Below are 20775 nucleotides of genomic sequence, written 5' to 3' on the forward strand. Positions count from 1 at the left end.
CCTGGACCTTGTTTACAGGCATTCCCGCTGCCAGGAAGGCCACTCCCACCCCTCTTCCTCTTCTTCCCACTGAATCCATTCTCCTGACTAACTTCTTATCTTTATAGACTTACCTGAAGCTTCACCTCTGCGAAGCTCTCCCTTGAACATCTTCCTTCCAAGTGTTGATAACTTCTCCCTCCTCCTCAGAATCCTTGCTTGACCCCTGGAGACAGCTGTTGGAGCCCCTGGAACACTAATGTCACTTATTTTCTTTTCTCTGCCCCTACCACTGCCACTGTATGGACAGTTCTGGAAGGCAGGGACATGTCTTGATTTCTCTGTATGTCCCAGTGTCCGGCTCAGGGCCTTGAGACAGTTTATGCCGAGTGTTGCTGAAGTAATGGATTGACTGACGCTGACACCTAAGTGGGCGCCCCGGGCACCTCCCCGTCTCGCCCTCTGCAGGGAACGACCTCTTCCTGGTGGCTGTGCATGAGCTGGGCCACGCGCTGGGCCTCGAGCACTCCAACGACCCCAGCGCCATCATGGCGCCCTTCTACCAGTACATGGAGACGCACAACTTCAAGCTGCCTCAGGACGATCTCCAGGGCATCCAGAAGATCTACGGTGTGTGGAGGGGAGAGGGCCCACCCTTCCTGCCCTGGAGGCTGGGCTGTCACTGTCTGGGCGGAGGGGGAGGCTGGGGAGCACTGCGGTCTCTGACCACTGTCTGACCTTCAGAGACCTGTGGTGTCTTTGCTTAACCAGAGAGGGCAAGGCTGCTCCCACCTCCCTTCCTGAACACTTGGGGAACCTAGGGAGGGTCCAGGCTGTCACTGGGAGGGACAAAAGTGACGAGCGGGCCACCCATTCCCTCTCCTCCACTTACCTTCCCTCCACGCACCTACCCTTACCTTCTGCGGTTCCCTCTCAAGGGTCCCACCTCAAGCCAAGAGATTCACACGTCCACCCAAGTGATGGTGGTACAACAGGATGAGTATTATCACCAGAGCTTTTTGCTTAAACAAGAAAAAAAGAAACTAGGCTATTATCTTGATGGGATTTGAGGGGCCTGCTACCATGCCCCATTCCATGCTCTGTTCACACTGGTGCGGGAAGTTCTTGTTCTTGTCAAGGTGGTTGAGGCGGGAAGACCCGTTTATTAGAGCAGATGCATGTCCATATAGCACGACCCCCACAGACCCCAGGATGTGGAGCGTGGGAGGAGGGCTCCGTCTGGGGCCCTGAGGACCTCACAGAGGAGGTGGCCTCACCCAAAGCCTGGAGGATGGGTAGGATCTCCACAGGTGAAGCCTTGGAGGACTGGATAGGTGGTGGGAACTCCATGGTGTTTTGAAAATAAAATGGACCGTATTTGCTGACAGAGTAGACATGGAGGTGAGGGGATGGATTATGCCAAGGTTTCTGGCTTTTGTAATTACAGAGCAACGGGATTGACTCCTATCACTCAGAGATCTGGGCTGGGATATTGATTTGGGATCTTTGGTGTTCAATATGGTAGCCACTAGCCACATGTGACTATTTAAATTCATATTAATTAGAATTAAATAAAATTAAAATTTCAGTTCCTCTGCCACGCTAATAATTAGTCAGCCATTTCAAGTGCTCAACAGCCACACGTGGCTAGAGGCTGCTATACAAGACAGTGCAGATATAGAACATTTATGTCATCACAGAACATCCTATGGGACAGTCTTTACAGCCGAGAACCTAGAAGAGATCACGGAGGGCAGTGATTCTCAACTTGGCCTTCCATTGGAATCATCTTGGGAACTGAATTTTAAAACATACTGTTACTCAGGCTTTGCCCCCAGAGATTTGCTTTTAATTGGTCTGGGGTGCCTTCTGAACATCAGGGTTTTCAAAGTTTTCCAGGTAATCCTAATCCTTGCAGCCCAAGTTGAGAAACACCTAGGGACCAAAACAGAGAGATGAGAAGAGGGCTCAGGGCTATGCTGATCTGTAGAGCAGAGTGGATGAGGAAAGACTGCCAGCAAAGGAGGCAAAGCCAGAACAGTCCATGGAGGCAGAAAGAAAACCAATAGAGTGCAGGCTTCTGGAAAACAGAGAAGAGTGTTTTAAGGAAAGCATTTCTATGATCTTGCTACTCAAAGTGTGGACCTCAGACCAGCAACTTTGGCCTCACCTGAGAGCTTGAAGAAAGGTAGAATGGCAGCCCCACCCCACCCCCACCGCCAGATACCCAGTCTGCATTTTTATCAAGACCCCTGGATGATTCATATGGACATCAAAGTCTGAGTCAAGTAACTGTCGGATTTGGCAACATGGAGGTCATGGGTGATCTTGACAGGAGTTTCCACGGGTGACGGGGTAGAGGCCGTACTGGAGCAGGGTAAAGAAAGAGGGGAGCAGGGAGGGAGGGTAGGGGACATGGAGCCTAAGAAGGGATACCTACTCTCTTGTAACAGGAAAAAAGAGAAGATCCCAGCTTTGGGGGGTGGGAAGATGAGCGTTCCCATTTAATGGCCGTTTTCATCTATTTTCTGAAAGATTGGGGCAGTAAACAATGGGGAGGGGGGACAGGATAGGAGGCGGAAGTGTGACAGGCTCGTCTCACACTGCCTGGGCGACGCAGCGGCAACAGCAGCAGTGCCCCCACCCTAAGACGCAGCCCCTCTCTCCAGGACCCCCGGCCGAGCCCCTGGAGCCCACCAGGCCCCTCCCCACGCTGCCGGTCCGCAGGATCCACTCACCGTCCGAGAGGAAGCACGAGCGCCAGCCCAGGCCCCCTCGGCCACCCCTCGGGGACCGGCCAGCCACGCCGGGCGCCAAACCCAACATCTGTGACGGCAACTTCAACACGGTGGCCCTCTTCCGGGGCGAGATGTTTGTGTTTAAGGTAGGACCTCGGTGCTCCCCTCCCACCCCTTCCCCCACCGTGGGTGGGAGAGAGCGGCTGCTCTGGGATTAGGCCTGCAGGGGGGCCCAGATGGACGGGAGCGAGTCCAGAGGCCAGGACATGGGGTCTCTTCCTGGCGCTGCTGGGTCAGTGGACTATGTTTTCAAGAGGGAGTAGGGAAGATGGGTGAGCCTGCCCCTTCCCAGGGGTCAACGCTGGGGAAAAAGTGCTGGAGACTGGCCTCTGGTCTGTGACTCTAGCAAGTCATGTCCATTGTCTGGATCTCGGTTTCTTCCCCTGAGAGCTGGGGGAGTCATTTGCTCTAACGAAGGCTGTGTGCAGATCCCCCGAGTCGTGGCTGTGACAACAGCGGCTTGGAGTAGGGGCTGGTGCAGCCGTGGCTGAGTCTGGGTCCGGGTCCTGGCCGGGCTGCGAGGATGGTCCTGAGGCGCCCCTGACAGAAAGCTGGCCAGGCCACGTCCCTTGTCCTGCTCTGGTCTCTCTAGCCACGGGCTGGCAGGGTGGTGGCCTGCTCCTGTGTTGCAGTTGGGCTGTCCGGGAAGCCGACTCTGGGACAGTGTTTGGGATGCAGGGTTTTTTGGTTTTGGGGTTTTTTTTTAGATTATTTCGATTTGGACCATTTAAAAGTCTTTGTTGGATTTGTTACAATATTGCTTCTGTTATATGTTTTGGCCTTTTGGCCGTGAGGCACATGGGCTCCTAGTTCCCCAGCCAGGGATCGAAACTATGCCCTCTACAGTGCAAGGCGAAGTCTTAACCAGTTCTGCCAGGGAAGTCCTGGGATGCAGGATTTTGACTAGGATGCACCTTTGGGGCCCACATCTGTGGAAAGGAGAGGGAGGCCTGGCAGGGCAGGAGGAGAAGACATTACTGAGTAGCAACTAGGCCCACTAGAGGGACTTCCCTGGTGGCTCAGACGGTAAAGAATCTGCCTGCAATGCAGGACACCCGAGTTTGATCCCTGGGTCGGGGAGATCCCCCTGGAGAAGGAAATGGCAACCCACTCCAGTATTCTTGCCTGGAGAATCCCATGGACAGAGGAGCCTGGAGGACTTTAGTCCATGGGATCGCAGAGAGTCGGACACGACTGAGCAATGAACAATACTCACAAACCCACTGCAGACCTGGCCACCCCCGTAGAGAGCTCTGGAACTAGAACGGCCTGTCAGAGTTGTCCCACTTGGGCCCCAAATGGCTGGAACTTTATTCAGTCCCTGGACAAAAGAGGCCGTGACCTTGGGGGAGCTCTCTGGAGCTGAGGCCATCCCCAGAGAGGTTGACAGGTGAAAATTGCCTGCTGACCACACTCCCAGCCCCCAGGACAAGAAGCCCTCCACTGACGGGGATCTGGGCAGCGTGTCTCCAGCACACTGGGGGATTGTGGAGGGCTGCCCCACCCCACCCACCCTTGTGGATTCTCCCCAGCAAGCTTTGAGCTCTGACTAAGAATCAGGTGACAGAGGTCCACTCCAGTCCTGCTCTGTGAGGCTCAAAGGAAGTTACTAGGCCTTTCTTAAGACTCTGTCTATCTCAGATCTACTTAACAGGAGTTGTGAAAGTTAAAATAAGGTTTAAAAAACTGGATGTGAAAGTGCTTTGTAAGACAAATCTTCTCTAGCTTTTGAACCATCTTTTATGTATCATGTTCACTCTTCTGTACCCTCGGATCCTCCAGCTGAATGATTCCTAAGCAAGTCTGGGTTGCATCATTCCCATTGACACATAAGAAAACTGAGGCCCTGGGAAGTTACGGGCCTGGCCCAGAGTGCCTACCAACCAGAACTGCAGTAGGACAAGGCACCAGTGTGTGGAGGAGGGCTTTTTTCCACCCTTGGCCTGTTGAGCTACCATTTAGTCAACATCAGCTATGTGCCCCGTACTGTTCTAGGCACTTCACCTATAATCTCTCATTTTCCCCTTATTACCTGGCTCACATGGCAAAGAATCTGCCTGCAACGCAGGAGACTAGAGTTTGATCCCTGGGTTGGGAAGATCCCCTGGAGGAGGGCATGGCAACCCACTCCAGTATTTTTGCCTAGAGAATCCCATGGACAGAGGAGCCTGGTGGGCTACAGTCCATCAGGTCACAAAGAGTCGGATACGACTGATCGACTAACCACAGCACAGTGCAGGTGAGGCTCTTCATGTACTGAGCCCCAGGCCATGCAATTGTAAGAGGATGAACCTGAACTCACAGCCAGGGCTTGCGGGAATTTCCACAGCTTGCTTCCCAAGGTCCTTGCGCTGCTTGCCAGCTGGAGCCAGCCATGAGGCGGGCACTCTGCCCGGCATCAATGAGCGCCCCCTGCTGCCCAGCCTCGGGAAGGGCGCCTCTGATGTCAGTAATTGTCCACTGCCCTCCTGTGGTCAACCCGGGCACCGCAACATCCTTTCCAGCTCCTCCACGCTGCCTCCTCTTCCCCCTAGGTCTGTCCACCAACTATGTCTCACCGCCCCTTGGGCAACAAGAGTCATTGGGTGCCTTATTGAAGAGAGGTGATGAGCATCCTGGCTTCGTCATTGGGCTCCGAAATTTAGATGCAGTAAATGGACAGACTTCATGGAAGCTTGCAAGGGGGGGACAAGGGGAAGGTGTTGGATTGTTGGGGCCCGAGTCCCAGGGCTCAGATCACTGGGTTCAAAGGCTATGCCTCTTCCTTTCCTCATTTTAACCCCCAGGATCGCTGGTTCTGGCGCCTGCGCAATAACCGGGTGCAGGAGGGCTACCCCATGCAGATCGAGCAGTTCTGGAAGGGCCTGCCCGCCCGCATAGACGCAGCCTATGAAAGGGCAGATGGAAGATTTGTCTTCTTCAAAGGTAACATGGTCTGTGCGGAGGGGTGGCACAGTCCCTTCCCTTTTCGGGACGCCCTTTCTCTACCTTTGAAGAGGCGGGGCGGGGCAGGGGGGTGCGGGGGGTGCGGGTGGTTCTCCTGCAAAGGTCTTTCCAGCCCTAACACTGACATTTGACAGGACAGACCCCTGCAGGCAGTTAAGTCAGGGAGTGACCGTTGAGGGTTTCTATGTGCCAGAGTTGGCAGGGTGACAGGCCTCACCCACACGGGGTAGAGGATGGTGGACAGGGCATCCATGCTCCACGGGAGGCCACCGCGTCAGCTCTGTGAGAGCTGGAGGGAGGGGCACACAGGCTGGAGCATCAGGGAATGCGGGAGCGGAGCTAGCTGTCCAGCTCACCCAGCAGGTGCTGGGTTGTTTCACTCCAGTTGACTTGGCCAGGCCTCAGAAGGATAAGATACAGGTAGTGAGAAGTGAGGGAAGCATTCCAAGGGGAAGGAAGAACATGGCCAAAGGGGTAGTTCAAGTCCTTTTAGAAAACCCACTGGATGGCCATGGAGTGGCACGCGAAAGCCATGCCTGGAAAGGTAGTTTAGGGGAGAGTCCTGAGAGCCCTGGTTGCCCAGCCAGACTGTGGTCTCCATCCATGAGGTCAGTGCTGGCATTCACTCTTCGCCTGTGAGCGGCAGAGAGCCAGAGGGCAGGCGGCAATTGGGGCAGAGGTGAGAAGCCATTTCTGGAGTTGAGGATGTTGCTGGAGTTGAGGAGGGCGATGTCTCTAAGGCTTGTGCCGGGAGGAGCAGTGAGATCAGGAGATGGCAAAGGCCTTGTAAGAGGCTGAGTGCTGAGAGGAGGAAAGAGAGGACCAAGGGTGATGCCACCTTCTTGGGGATGCTGCAGGGCAGAGAGGTGGTGAGGGAGGGAGCCCTCGCAGTGGAGATGAGGCACTCTGGAAGGAGACCTGGAAATTCCCAGAGGTCAGTGGGCAACCAGGGTCTTGGGCCTGGGGCCCAGGGCCACTGGGAGAGCGGCCATGGGCCACAGCCTCAGAGCTGGGTGTCACTGGTGGAAGGTGAGTACTTGTGTGAGGCCAGGAGAGGCTGAGGTCACCCAGAAAGGAGAAAGGAGCGAGTCACATGAAACAAAAAGAGGGTGGGGCACAGACCTGGGGCAGCGTGGGTCGAGTTGCCCAAGATCTGAGACTAGATTCCGGCTTCTTGCCCTCTAAGCTCTGCCTGGGCCAGGGGGCCCCAGCCTCCCCCGCCATGGGGATCAAACAGGCCTAGGGCTGTTTCCCCTTGACACTGGCTTCATGAATGATTTCGGTCCCAGTAAATGATGGGCAAGTGGATCTAACTACAATCTCCGGCATTGAATGACTGAGGAAAGCTAACCCTGGGCTCCTCTTGGCCACAGGTGACAAGTACTGGGTGTTTAAGGAGGTGACGGTGGAGCCTGGATACCCCCACAGCCTGGGAGAGTTGGGCAGCTGTCTGCCCCGAGAAGGCATTGATACAGCTCTGCGCTGGGAACCTGTGGGCAAGACCTACTTTTTCAAAGGCGAGCGGTACTGGCGCTACAGCGAGGAGCGGAGGGCCACGGACCCCGGCTACCCCAAGCCCATCACCGTGTGGAAGGGCATCCCCCAGGCTCCCCAAGGGGCCTTCATCAGCAAGGAAGGATGTACGTAAGAACCCAGCCGGGTTTGGGGGGATCTGGTTTAGCATAGGTCTCAGCGGGGTCTGCCCACGGGAGGCATACTCTCATGGTATCCAGGTTTGAGAAATATCACCTGGTGGCAAAGACAACCACCTCATATCGACCCACATTCACACAGTCACTTAATCTTCTCTTAACAGCTGCCAAGTCACAGTTTCTCATCTGTGGATATCATTCACAACTGAGAGAGGTTTTCATAATTGACTTCATTCCCTCAGGCAGTATTTCTCAAGCAGAGGTCCTCAAGAGTACTCTAGGAGTGCCTTGAGTTATCAGATCTGAAATGATGGATGTGGAGGTTCAAAGGGCTTTTTCACAGGGCTTGAAGATAACAGAGAGAAGCCTTAAAAATTTTTTTTTAACGTATGAGATATTTTCTAGGCTTCTCCTGGGTGGCAGGCTGACTTAGAGCCTCTCTCACCACTAGACTAGAAGCTTGTCAAGAAGAGGGACTGAGGGAATGCCGTGGTAGTCGAGTGGTTAGGACTTTGTACTTCAATGCCGAGGGCCTGGGTTCAGTCCCTGGTTGGGGTACTGAGACCCCACAAGCTGTACAGCACAATCAAAAAGAAAAAGAAAAAAAGAGGGGCTGGGACTTGCCAGGTGCCGAGCACATATCCATGAATGTTTGAATTCATCTCCATTGATCTGGTCAAAAGCAGACTCTGGAGCCAGCCTGGCTGGTTTCATATCCCTCCCCCACTACTCAATATGAGTTTGGGCATAGCACTTAAGTTTCTTCATCTATAAAATGGGGATAATGATGGTCCCTACTTCACAGAGCTTTGTGAGGATGAAGATAAATTACGTAGAGCAGTTGGCCCATACCACGTAAGTTTCAGCTGTTATCATTATCATCATCTTGTTGGGATGTTTTAGATTTTATGGAATGACAGGAGGCATTCATTCACTCCACAGTAATTACTGAGAGCCAGGTTGTGTGGGAGGACTGGAGATGGAGCTTGGACTGAGACGTGCATTGCATCTCTGGCTCCGAGCCTAGAGGCAGAAAAACAAGTAAGGTGGCACAAAGGCAGTACGGGAAAGCACTTGGGAGAGAGTATCTGAGCAGAGGGCCTTGTGAGAGAGGGTTGTCAGGAAGGGCTCTCCAAGGAGACGTCTCCGGTAAGACAGACAGGGGCACAGGGGTGGGGCTGCTATTTGGTGGCTCTCCTGTGTAGCTGATGCTTTTACATATGTGGCCTCACTCTTCAGGGGAGCCTCAAAGACAGGTGACATCAGGAACCTTAGCCAGTGAAAGTCCCAGCCAGGGTGAGGAGCCGGCCAATGGGAGAACGTTGAGTCAGTTGCTTTGCATCAGGACTGACTCGGCTGATAAGGCTGCTGCAGGGAGCCTTGTGGTGGCTGCCAAGCCCTGCTACCTCCTTTCCTTCCATCCCCTCCCCCAGCAGGGTCCCAGCGCCCCTGCAATCTGTGTTGTGAAGTCACGTGTGCCAAGCCCCCAAAAAGGCATGGTAGTTACCAAGAGGTGGTGTCCACTGTCGACAAAAGAATTCTGGCTCCTTGGCTCAGGCACAGCCCTGGAGCTAGCTGTGGAGGCAGCGCTGTCCAAGCCCTGAGTGGGGGTTTCATCTGACCATGTGGGGGTGGGGGGGGCATGAGGGGGTATAGACATAGTACAACAGGGCTGAGACCCCAGGCTGAGAAGGGGGCTTGTCTGGGAAACACAAAATGAACTCACCAGTTCTACCTAAAGCCCCTCAGTGGCTCCCCAGCACCTCTGAGATGACAGGGTGGGCTGCTCCGGGTCTGGGTGCCTCTGCAGCTGGGCAGGTCATAGTCCCTGACCAGCCACACCCTCTGTGGGGTGTGCCAGGCACTCCAGGTGTTCCAGCACGCTGCTCCCACCACCGCATGTGCCCACCCCAGCTTTCGAAGCTGCTCTGCGCTCCTCCTGGGTGAGAGAGGTACCCCCTCCTCCACACTGCCACAGCCCCTGTGCCTTTCCATGCTGGCCCAGAGCAGGTGCAAGGAAGTGTCTGGGATGGTGATGCTGGGCCGTGTTTCTACAGATTACACCTACTTCTACAAGGGCCGGGACTACTGGAAGTTTGACAACCAGAAGTTGAGCGTGGAACCAGGCTACCCGCGCAACATCCTGCGGGACTGGATGGGCTGCAACCAGAAGGAGGCGGAGCGGCGCAAGGAGCGGAGGCTGCCCCAGGACGACGTGGACATCATGGTGACCATCAATGACGTGCCGGGCTCTGTCAACGCGGTGGCCGTGGTTATTCCCTGCATCCTGTCCCTCTGCATCCTGGTGCTGGTCTACACCATCTTCCAGTTCAAGAACAAGGCGGGCCCTCAGCCTGTCACCTACTATAAGCGGCCAGTCCAGGAGTGGGTGTGAGCAGCCCAGAGCCCTCTTTGTCCACTCAGTCTGGCCGGCCAGGCCCTTCCTCACCAGGGTCTGAGGGGCAGCTCTGGCCACTGCCCACCGGGGCCAGCAGAGCCCTAGGCCAGCGGTCACGTAGCTGAAGTGGTGGTGCATTGGCCTGGGCTGAGCATGGAGCAGGGAGTGATGGCGGCTGTGCCCCAGGGTGGGTGCCTGGTGCCCAGCTGCCAGCCTTCTGTCCTGGGTAACCGCTCCCTACTCCAGGGAACAGGCCAGGCCCCGTCAGGAAGCAGGGCCCATGCCAGGAGGTGGCCCTGAGGTCACTGCGCCCCGTGGTGCCCATGAGGCACCACGGCGCCATACCTGGCTGGACCCAGCACCTTCTGTGGGAAGCCAGCACAGCTCTCGGCCCCATCTGGGAGATGCCACCAGTCCTGGTCCCCCTTTGCCAACACCTGCTGGTCAGATGTCCCCCCACCCCACTCCCACTGTCCTCCACGGCTACAGGACCCCTGCCGCCGACACAGTGGGCAACAAGCCTGGGTTTCCCCTGCTGGCCACAGCAGATCCCTCAGGAAACCTGCTCCACAAGTCAGGGTCTCCTTGGAGACCCAGAATTTAGGGTCACATGCTGCAGGCAGGGCTGTGGCCCAGCTGGGTCTGACAAGTACCCAGCTGTCATGTCGTGAATATTTTAATGTCCTGTCACTATTGTTTAAAGTCCCATTTTGCAAAGGCTGCTTGAGGCTTTAGGTGAATTAGCGGTGACTGTCTTGGCGAGGCCAGCCCTCCCCCCAGCGATAAGGACCAAGGTGCTGTTAAGGCCACTCCAGTGCCCCGACACCCCAGGAGCCGGGCCCTGCTAATGAGGCTACCGGGTGGGAGCAGGAGTTGACCCCTCTCTGGAGGCTGATCTAAGTTTGTAGCTGTCCTCTACTCTCCCGTCTCTCTCACCATCCCCCAAGTCCCTTCCCTGCTCCTGCCCTGCTCCAGCCTGTTGCCTGTGACCTGAGAGCTCAGCCTGATTGGTTAGGCGAGACAGAAATTATTCCAGGCCAACACTCTCATGACCCTGGGGGAAGGGGCCCAGGGCAGTCTTCTGAAATGCTCAGAGCCCGCACCCCTAGGTGCCCTGAGACCAACTCAACTTCTCAGCCCAGAAGCAGTGTTTATACCATGAGCTTGGCCCCTGCTAACCCAGCTCTCTGGGCCCACCACCCTGCACTGCTCTTCAGAAAAGGGCACCCATAACTGCTAACAGCCCCAAGCCTAGGGGCCTGCCCTTCACTGTCTCTGGCAGGAATTCCTAGGGCTCGGCTTGCCTCACACCAACACAGGAAGAGGCAGACCTGCTTGTCGCTAAGGAGCCAGAGGCAGGACCAACGGGCTCAATGATGTCCATGGGCTCTCTGCCAAATCCAAGAGGAGATATCAGTCTTTGGGGGTGCTGGCAGGGCCTCTGAGCTTTGGGTCTGCTTAACCTGTAGCAGACAGGGCCTCTGGGAGCCATCTTGAGCAAAATCTCTCTTGTCCCAGAGACACCTATATGGGTCCACTGTGTTCCGTCATCATCCTTCTGTTTCTTTTTTTTTTTTTTTTTCCTCATTTTGGTCAAGGGCGGGCTCCCTGGGGCGGGTGGGGAACAATTGCGGAGATATTAGTGATTCATAGGTTTGTACAGTGTTTTATACTTTGCAAAGCACTTTATTAGGTCACCCCTGTCCACTCACATGTAATTCATGTAGTCCTTGGGAGGCCAAGGATAACTCTCACTGTGCCCTCAAACACAGCACAGAGAGGCTGTTACTTGCCCAGGCCATTCAGTGGGCTTGCTGGGCACTGGGTCCCCACCTGTGGACCCCCTCCAGGGTCCAAGATGAGATCTGAAGTGTCTCTTTTATCCGTCTTTCCTCGGCCTCCCTTTCCCCTTCCCTGGTCCCTCTCCACTCCTCAGGTTGGTGCTCTCACTTCGCGAAAGCTCTAGGACCCCCAGGCTCCCCACTGGCTCCTGGTACTACTGAGGTCAGCTGACAAAGAGCAGGAGATGGAGGCAGGCAGCACAGGCTGCAGATGTGAGGGACGCAGGGCCAGGCCCAGAGAAGGCTGAGCCTGGAGGCTTCCAGTCAAGGATTCTCCTGCCTTGGGGTCATCTGTTTGTCCATCATCCCAGGACAGGGCAGACAGACAGAAGGGCAAAGCACTGGGGACCCCAGAGCCCAGCTTCCCCTCAGTCTGGGGAACATCACAGCATTTCAGTGTCAGTCACATTTTAAACTGATCAGCCTTTGTATAATGTTTTTTAAATCATTTCTAAATAAAACAAAAATACAGAGTGTGTCATTTCCCTGGACTGTCGGAACAGGGATCAGGTTCTGAGTGGCCTAAAGAAGCTTCTGGGAGACAGGATGCTTTGGGGTGTCTGGGAGCTGCCCCACACATCTCATCTGCCAGCCCCCAAAATCAGATGCCCTCTCTCTCCAAAAGGGTGGCCCTGGAGGCCCTCTGTGACTGGGGTCCCAGTGATACAACCGGATAATGCCAGGGTGGACACCCAGGATGGCGCCTCTCCCAGAAGAGGTATGGATGGGCAGGTTCACTGCAGCAAGGTCTTTTCTGAAGTCAAGACACAAGGTGCTATGACCAATACAAAAGCAAGAGCCCAGATCTTGGTGACAGGGAAAACTGAGGTGTGATGAGGTCAGTAGCCTTGGGGTCTTCTTACCGAGAGTCCTGACCTGGTTCTGGAAGCCAGTGACAGGAAGCCTGCCCCAGGACCCAGACAGCCGGAGAAACTGTGGGGTGGGCAAGAACACGAAGGTCTGAGCGAGTCTGGGTGCAGGCTAAGAAGCGAACAGATCCAGGGTAGCGGGAAGGGCCGGAGGAAAGACGGCGCCCTGAGGCCAGGCTGCGAAGGCTTCCTTCCAGGCCCCCTCGGGCTCCCCGACTCTCCGCGAGCCTCCAGGGTGGGCGAAGGTGGGGAAAGACAAGGGCCCGACCAAGAGAAGCGGGCCGGACGACAGGAGGCGGCGGGTGCTAACTGCGGAGGGCAGCCAGTCAGTACCAGGAGGTGCAGGCGATGAGAAAGCGCACGTCGTCCAGCGGCCCCCAGGGACTGGGCTCTGGCCGGGGCCGAGCAGGGCCCTCCGGCGCCGCAGGCTGGGGTTGGGGCTGCGGCTGAGGCTGCGGCGGCTCCGCGGCGCCCTGGCCACCGCTCAGCTGAGTGCCCATGTTCTGGAGGAGGAGAGGCCCATCAGGTGCGGGCCGGCCACACACCAACCCTGCCCCACCCCGCCCCGCCCCGCTGGGGGCCCGCCCCTCACCTCGCACCGCTGGAACCCCAGGTCGGAACGGTCCCAGCGCGGGTCTCCGCTGCCCGCTCGCCCGCACAGCTGCGTCTGGAGGCACCGGCGTCCTGACGTCACGGCGCACGAACCACGCCCCCTGAGCGCCTCGGAAGGTTTCAGAACGCAGGGGCGGGGCCCAACGTACCCGGCCCCACCCACCAGCAACCAGCCAAACCTGCCCCCGAGTTCCGGGCCCCACCTCCGCGAGCGACTCGGAGGCGATGGGATCCGCCCCAACTACCCACGCCTCTCCAAGGCTGGCTCCACACGCACCCAAGGCCCTAAGGCAAAGGGCGGGAGATGAGTCTGAGACTGTCCAGGGCACCTAGCAGCCAGGCCAACAACCTACATCCACCACTGAGGGACAAAGAGGACAAGGCTGCCCTGTGGCCAGGTGACCCAAAGCCCTTCATGATCCTCACATTGGCGTAGGGGAGAGTTGAAACAGACTCATTCTTTGAAGCCAAAAGGATGAGGCTGAAGTTGTGTGGAAAATGGGAGTAGAGTGGAGGGTTTCTTTCTCTTGCCCTGGGATGAAGCTGCCCATCTAATGATGGGGGGCAGGGCTGTAAAACTATGGGATATGTGCATCCTACTCCACCTTCCCCCTGGAACAATGATGAGGGGGCTGAGTGCAGGCTGAAATCCCCAAATAACACATTCAGAATGGCCAGAGGAAGCTGCCCTTTTAATGGGGTGGCACAGACAACAGAGCTCTCAGCCAGAAGCCATAGGACCTGCCAGCCAGCATGATGTGGCAGATTTTTGCAGTAACTATAGATTCAGGAGATGGGCACAGATGAAGAAAGGCTGGGCATACAACCACGAGTCCAGGTGAGTTCTCTGCCACCACCCTGCCAGCATTCAGGACAGACTGGGTGGAACACTGAGAGGGAGCCAAAGTCCAAGCCAGGACCAGTATGGAAGGTGACTCAGGTGAGGCTGGAGAGAGAGGAAGGAGTGTTGTCAGTAGGTGCTTCACAGAGCACAGCTCACCCTCCATGCTCAAGGTGCTTGCCTCCACCCTCACCCCAGGACCCTCTGTTCCAGCTCTGCCCTGAAGAGCCCCTTCCAGATTCCACTGCTCCCAGGAGTAACAATCCAGTCCAGAACTCTCAATGCTTAAAAAGGAAAAGTAACTCCTCCACTCAAGGGGGTGAACTCAAAATAACTTATTCAAATGGCTGATCATAATCAGAGCATCACAGGTCAAATCCACCACACTAAATTAAACAAGGGGGGTGCTCAGAGAGGGAAAAGAGACAGGACTAGGTCACAAATCCTCTAGTGGCAGGACTGAGGCCAGAACATTCTTCCTGGAGGTGGATAATCATTTGCAAGATTGTGAAAGTGAAGTACATCTTTTTTTGGCTGCACCTCACAGCTTACAGGATCTTGGTTCCCTGACCAGGCCTGAACCCAGGCCTTCAGCAGTGAAAGCAGTGAGTCCTAATCACTGGGCTTCCAGGGAACTGCCTGAAGTACACATTTCTAATCCCTTATCTGACACTGCCCTTGTAAGGTCTCATGGGCACCTCAAACTCAACAGGTTCAAAGCCAAAGGAGTCTAACGAGTTTTGTCGCTTCTTTATCAATACCCATTTTTAAAAAATACAATGCTGATGAGTGCCACTGCCTGTAGGCAGTTCTGCCTGGCAGTTTCTGAAGTTTTTCCATTAAATACAACATTGCTGTAGTTTTTTTTTAGTAGGTAACAATTATCAGGTTGAAGCTGAAACTCCAAAACTTTTGGCCACCTGATGCGAAGAGCTGACTCACTGGAAAAGACCCCGGTGCTGGGAAAGATTGAAGGCAGGAAGAGAAGGGGACGACAGAGGATGAGATGGTTGCATGGCATCACCGACTCAATGGACATGAGTTTCAGCAAGCTCCAGGAGTTGGTGATGGACAGAGAAGCCTGGCATGCCACAGTCCATGGAGAGTCAGACACGATTGAGCGACTGAACTGAACTGACCTGAATTATTAGGTTATAGAAATTTCTTTCTGTTCTCAGTTGCTAAGAAGTTTCTGTTTTATTCTTTAATTAAATGGTTAATTGTGGAAGTACTGTTTTATGAGGGTCAATGTTTCAAAAGGGGAGGGAGGGTATATTTTATTCATCACATCATTATTGTCTGATACATAGTAGGTATTAAAAAATAAAAGTTGTTAAATGACAAAACCACTGGTACCATTTTCCTGTTGAGAACTTTTCAACTGCTCTCCAGTGCTGAGAGCAGTTTGTCAGTGTGGTCTCCAAACTGCCCTCATCAGAATCACCCAGGAAAGATTACTGAAATAACTACACGTGGCTGGGTCCTACGCCAAACTGAGAATCAGGATTTGAAGGATGATGTCAAGAATCTACATTAATAAGCATCCCCAACACAGAACAGAGGTCAAAACACCTACTACAGTCAAAACTTCTGGACATGGGCATTCAGAGTCCTCAACCCTGGGGATAAAACCTTTCCCCTTCACATCCTCCACACTTCCCCACCCTATCTCTGCATATTCAATTACCTACTCATTCCCTGAAGCCCAGGCTGATTGATTTGTCTTTCCTAAAACCTTCCTGGACTCCAGGTAAGAGTCTCATGGGAGCCTCCAAGGCCACAAAAGGCGCTTTTTATTTCTTCTTTGATGGAAGCTAAGTTATATGTGGCCGTTACGTCTTCTCTCCCCAGCTACACACTGAATCCCTCTCAGAGGCAGGATGTAGCACTAAGTTGCCTGACTATCCCACATGGAGCCTTGTTCATAGGGTTCCATGAACATCAGGTGACTGAATGAATGAAGGTGGGAAATGAAGGGAAATTTAGGCCCTACTAAGGAGGGTGTCTGCTACTAGGCCCTTACTCTACTTTCTATCCTCATAAAGACTCCTGTGCCAGCTAGGTATGGCATGCCTTGAGAAGGATCCTCAATGGGGGAGGGGGTACTAAACATCCAGCACCTGATGCTCTTCCAAAGGAGGAGATTCTAGAACCTAACACTCTAAAATCTCCAGAGTTAGGGCTCAAGAACCCACTTTTGATTTAAACCCACCGAAGTACAGATGACGGTGATTCTGATGCACTCACCACATCCACCCCCAAGTCCCTTAGGAACCAAAGTAGCCTTCCCTTCTTCCCTCAATAAAAAGATCTCTCCTGTCTCAGGCTACTGGCTGGGTACACCAACACACAGGCAGATAAAAAACTTAAAAGAAGGTTGTCAGCGATAAAGCAAGACAGCCTAAAGAAGGGATACATTGAGTCAACGTCCTCAAAGATGGGGATGAGCAGATACTCAGGCAATGCTTGTGGCCTGTACCCTGTGGCTACTCAGCACTGTGTGGATGCAGCCTCACAGAGGAGAGCCTACCGGTATGAACAGTGTGGCTCCCACTATAGCTGGCATCTCCCTCCGCCCACCTCAACAGAAGAAAGGCCCAGATACCTGTCAATGAGGGAATCCCGCATGCTGGTAGCAATGGTGCTAGGCTGGGCTTCATTCAGCTTGAAGACACTCTCCACGACTGACAGCTCTGTGCTGGTTGTGTCCAGGCCACAGAAGGCACACCAGTCATTCACCACCATCCCAGCAGCGATGACCTCGCTGCCTCGGTTCACAGTGCCCGCCTGCCAAAGGATGGCTCAGTGTGGATCATGGTACCAACAGCCCAAGTCACGAGGACTCTCCCCAATCCCTGGTCTCTGACCCGCAGCCGCAGCCTCAACCCCAAACTGCGACACGTAATAACCCAGATTCCTAAATACTGGGCAAAGGGATCTACTCCAGCAGAAAACAGAGGTCAGAACATGACTGCTTACCACAAGGGGGACCTGAAGGAGAGAAGACAGCTCATCCTGGTCTTCAATTGAAGTCTTGGGATGTACCAGCCCTCCCTGGTTGCTGAAGACACAGTAGCTTCCTACCAGCACCTGGTCAGCCACTGTCTGTCTGAAGACTTCCACCTTTAGCACATCAGCCAGGATTTCTTCTGTTTCCTGTTAGCCAAAGGTACTGTACTCAGCACCCAGAACAAGCAGAGCAAAGTACCCAGGGCCTCCACACCCAGACCCACCCAGGGCGTGACTCCCCAAGCTCATTCCTCTGCTATGCAGCTGCATAAGGAAGCGTCACCCAGAAAAAGGAGGGAATACAGCTTGCAGCAGAGTCAAGGCCAGCTACAAAGCCATGCATGCCCTGAAGAGCCAGAGGCTGGTCTCCACATCACCTTCTTTCCCTCTAACCCATAGGCAAGAGTTCAACTGTCAATCTTCTCTCCAGCCCTGGCTGCAAGACTGAATGAGTCAATCTCCCTGATTAATACAGGGAGGATTAATACACTCCCTAGCTTCTTTTCCCTAGCTGGTCACATCACGAAAGGCCTCTATTCACTCTTCCAACCAGTGCTTGAACTGCAGGAGTCCAGGTATAAAGAGAAACCACAAGAGATACCCCAAATTCCTGCTTGATAGGGAAGAACAGTGGCTAGCCACTGACTAGGCTAATATCCTGTGACTCTTGGGCTGAACTGGGCTGCCTCACCCTGTCCAGGTCTGGGTGGACTAAGGCCACGTAGTCGTTGCAGGTGGTGACATTGCCCAGGGCTGAGAGTCGTTCCTCCACCCGCCGGATCTGCACGCTGTCTGGCAGGCAGTTGCGAATGTGCTGTAGCTCCTGGTCAGTGGTGTTGTTGGGCACCAGGAGACCATGCCTGTTCCCTGGAGACCCAAATTAGAGCAGGCTGTGTAAGGATGAACTGTTAATTCACAAGACCCCTGCTGAGCGCTTGGGCCTGAAGATACAACCCAGTCCAGGTAGCTTCCCCAGGAAAGCTTTAGAATCCAGACCCCAGTCCTTCAAACCACTGAGCCACACAGTCCCCTGGGAACCAGGAGTCCCACTGGGCAGGCCAGAGATGGCCTAGGAGTCTGTCCCAAACATCCTGTCCAATTCGCCATCATCTACCAGGGATGACCAGGACCAAAAGGAAGGGCTCTTGGGCATTAATTGTATATTTCGCTACTTAAAAACTGAGGTAACACTTCATACGTACCAGACGGCTAAATTCTTAAAAAGAACATCAACACCAAGGGTTGGCAAAGATATATGGAGCAACCAATAGGAGTGTAAATTGGGCAACAACTTCAGATACTTATGTGACATCATCTATTACATTGGATACCCAGCCATTCCTCTCCCAGATATTATATATCCAACAGAAATACATACATTTGTTCACTAAGAAACATAGCAGCACTACTCATAGTAGATCAAACTGAAAACTACCCCAAAGACCCACTGTCAACAGAATGAATGAATACACTGTGGTACATCTACACAAAACTGAGTACACAGCAACATGAATGAACTCTAATTATATTGTGACAACAATGACTAAACCTCTGCCTAACTCTGCAAAAACACAACTATGAACTTCTGAACTATGAGTTTCTCCCATCCTTAAAAAAAAAAAAAACCAATGGTCAGGCTAAATTCTCTCTTATTACATAAGAACTAGCTTCAAGTCCAAAGATCACCAAGTCCAGAGATAAGAGTGTTCTGCCTGAATAAGAAACACTCAAAGAGTCCAAGATCATCAAGCTTACAATATAAAATAAAGGAAAAACTCCTATTTGAGCAGAACTACAAATAAGGGGTGGCAGTAAAGGAAAACGGAGCCAGTTCAAAGGACGGACCAATGGCCAGAGTCAACAGTGCTGATGGATATAGGGGTACCTGCTAAATAGAACTTAAGCTTTAAAAAGCTAACTGCACAGGATGCCCCAGAATCTTAGCTTGTCATTTTTTAGAGGTAGAAATGGACCCTCAGAAAGAGGAAGCAATCTACCAGAGTCAGTGGCCAGGGAGGGAGAGATGACAATCCAATCTTCCCTCACAGTAGGTGTGGAACCAGGTGAGTCACCTGGGTTCTTTGATTTTTCAGCTTCCTCATCAATCAAATTAGGCCAGTAATTCCTACCTGCCAGGGTCTTCAGTGAAGAAGGACTGAAACAAGTGTAAAAGTGAAAACCTTTGCCAGAGGTTGTCCCTGATCTGTTGACACTTAAACCGGGTCCGGCACAGAACTGAGAGAGTCTGTAGTCGCTGGAGATGATGGATGAAAGCCTAGAAATTCCTGGGTCCTCCGGGTCCCTTCTAGGGGGAAGATTAAAGGCGCTGGGGGGCTCCACTCCCTCCCTCGGCGACTTTCAGCTAGCTTACCCACACACATGCGCCCGATGATGCGGCAGCCGGCGATGGACGCGTGCACTACGGGGATGGTACCAGCAAGCTCGCCCTCGAACACACTGTGGGGACACGGACTCAATGATCACGGGGCTGAGGGGCCCGAACCCTCCTTACTCTGCCGAAGCCCGACTCCAGCGACCTCTACCCGCCACCCACCCACGCACTGCCCGCGGGCCCGGGGCTTCCACGGCACCTGTAGAAGTTCTCCGACCCTCCGATGGCCACCAGGCAGTAGGAGTTGGTAAGTTTGGCAAAGCAGCCGATCTCGCAGTTGTTCTCGAACGACGCACGGACCGCCATGAGGCCTAGGGGTTGTGGGACTGGAGTTCAGGGCCTGAGGATCCTCTCCCGGGACCGGGTGCCTCGGCCTCGACGCCGGGCCCGGGTCACCGTCCCCCGCCCGGCCTCCGCGCGTCAGCCCCACTGCAACCCCGCCCCTCAGCCCTCAGCCCTCAGGTCCCGCCCACCGCGCGCATCCAGACTCTCTGGTCCCGAATCCTCTGGCCCCCACCCCTCACGACTCAGGACGCCCCGAGCTGACCCTTCCGGTGTCCAGCCACAACCGCTCACCAGGTAAACGCAACGTCCACACGCGGCAACAGCCCTCCTCTGCTCTCGGTAGGTTTCCGTTTCCGCCTCTACCCTAGGGGATTTCCGATAGAGCGCGGCGCACGCCTCCACGCATGCGGCCACTCTAGCTCCCAGCCCCTGAGCGGACTCTATGGTTGTAAGTGATCCGGCCAGACCCCCTCCTGGCCCCGCCTCCAGCAAGCTTCTCATTCATTCTTTTATTCATTCGTTCAATCGGGAGCTTTACAGGAGGAACAGCTGACAGAGACCTGTGCTGATTGGATGTGAGGTATCAGAATGGAGGAGCCAGGATGTCTCGCAAAAGATGGGTTGATGCTGGAGATATGTTCATTGAAGTTAAGCCTGGGGAGGAAGAGAAGGTGTAGGGGAGGTGAGGGACAGAGTAAGGTACGGGACAGATTTCCAGGCCGAATATGGAGCCCAGGGGAGACTGAAGGGCTGAGATGTGGGGCCGAAGCCTGGGATGGATGAGGTCATTCTTGGAGAAGGTGTCCATTAGGGAGGAGTGAGAAGTGACAGAGGCTGGAGGAGGAGGCACAGCCAGAGAAGTAAAGGAAATCATCGTACTGAAGAAGGTATTGGAGAGAGGATGGTAGATGAAGCAGAGTGTCGGGGAGCGGGGAAGGGGTGGTGTCCAGAGTGGGCAAGGGTCTGGGGGCTGATGGCTTCCACTTGTGCCCTTTGCATAGGCTTGATCACACTCAGCAGGCCAATTTCTGCCCCCGTCCCACCCCACCCACAAATGGTGGCAGTCAAGAGACATGCTTTGGTGGACAGATGAACTTGGCCCACGCTTTGAACAAAAGCCCAGGGTCTCTCAGGATGTCACTCTCAGAGAGAG

At 54.2% G+C, this 20775-nt stretch overlaps 3 protein-coding genes across 4 annotated transcripts in view; 1 reads left to right on the forward strand and 2 right to left on the reverse strand.

Moving 5' to 3' along the window:
• The window catches only part of MMP24 (matrix metallopeptidase 24), a 52141-nt gene extending 40729 nt beyond the window's left edge, over window positions 1–11412 (forward strand). Inside the window, exons 5-9 of the mRNA XM_065921876.1 lie at window positions 448–609; window positions 2649–2863; window positions 5564–5702; window positions 7097–7363; window positions 9433–11412. Coding sequence (XP_065777948.1) covers window positions 448–609; window positions 2649–2863; window positions 5564–5702; window positions 7097–7363; window positions 9433–9770 — 1121 coding nt within the window. The 3' untranslated portion in view covers window positions 9771–11412. The remainder of the gene's footprint in view (window positions 1–447; window positions 610–2648; window positions 2864–5563; window positions 5703–7096; window positions 7364–9432) is intronic.
• Window positions 11413–11438: 26 nt separating this feature from the next.
• MMP24OS (MMP24 opposite strand) lies at window positions 11439–13634 on the reverse strand. The gene is made up of 2 exons (XM_065921879.1): window positions 13076–13634; window positions 11439–12986 (listed from the first exon to the last, which is right to left on the reverse strand). The coding sequence occupies exon 2, from the start codon at window positions 12981–12983 to the stop codon at window positions 12810–12812; it is 174 nt and encodes a 57-aa protein (XP_065777951.1). The 5' UTR covers window positions 12984–12986; window positions 13076–13634; the 3' UTR covers window positions 11439–12809.
• Window positions 13635–13768: 134 nt separating this feature from the next.
• On the reverse strand, window positions 13769–20039 carry EIF6 (eukaryotic translation initiation factor 6). Of its 2 annotated transcripts, none has more exons than XM_065921877.1 (7): window positions 19914–20039; window positions 19537–19648; window positions 19317–19402; window positions 17637–17812; window positions 16916–17092; window positions 16542–16723; window positions 13769–14041 (listed from the first exon to the last, which is right to left on the reverse strand). In XM_065921877.1, exons 2-7 carry the CDS (start codon window positions 19641–19643, stop codon window positions 14032–14034), a joined length of 738 nt encoding a protein of 245 aa, XP_065777949.1. In that variant the 5' UTR covers window positions 19644–19648; window positions 19914–20039; the 3' UTR covers window positions 13769–14031. The 2 variants fall into 2 exon arrangements, with proteins under 2 accessions (XP_065777949.1, XP_065777950.1); XM_065921878.1 differs by having other exon boundaries at window positions 19885–19977.
• Window positions 20040–20775: the final 736 nt, after the last annotated feature.

This window comes from Muntiacus reevesi, chromosome 2 (assembly GCF_963930625.1).
Source record: "Muntiacus reevesi chromosome 2, mMunRee1.1, whole genome shotgun sequence".
Taxonomy (NCBI): domain Eukaryota; kingdom Metazoa; phylum Chordata; class Mammalia; order Artiodactyla; family Cervidae; genus Muntiacus; species Muntiacus reevesi.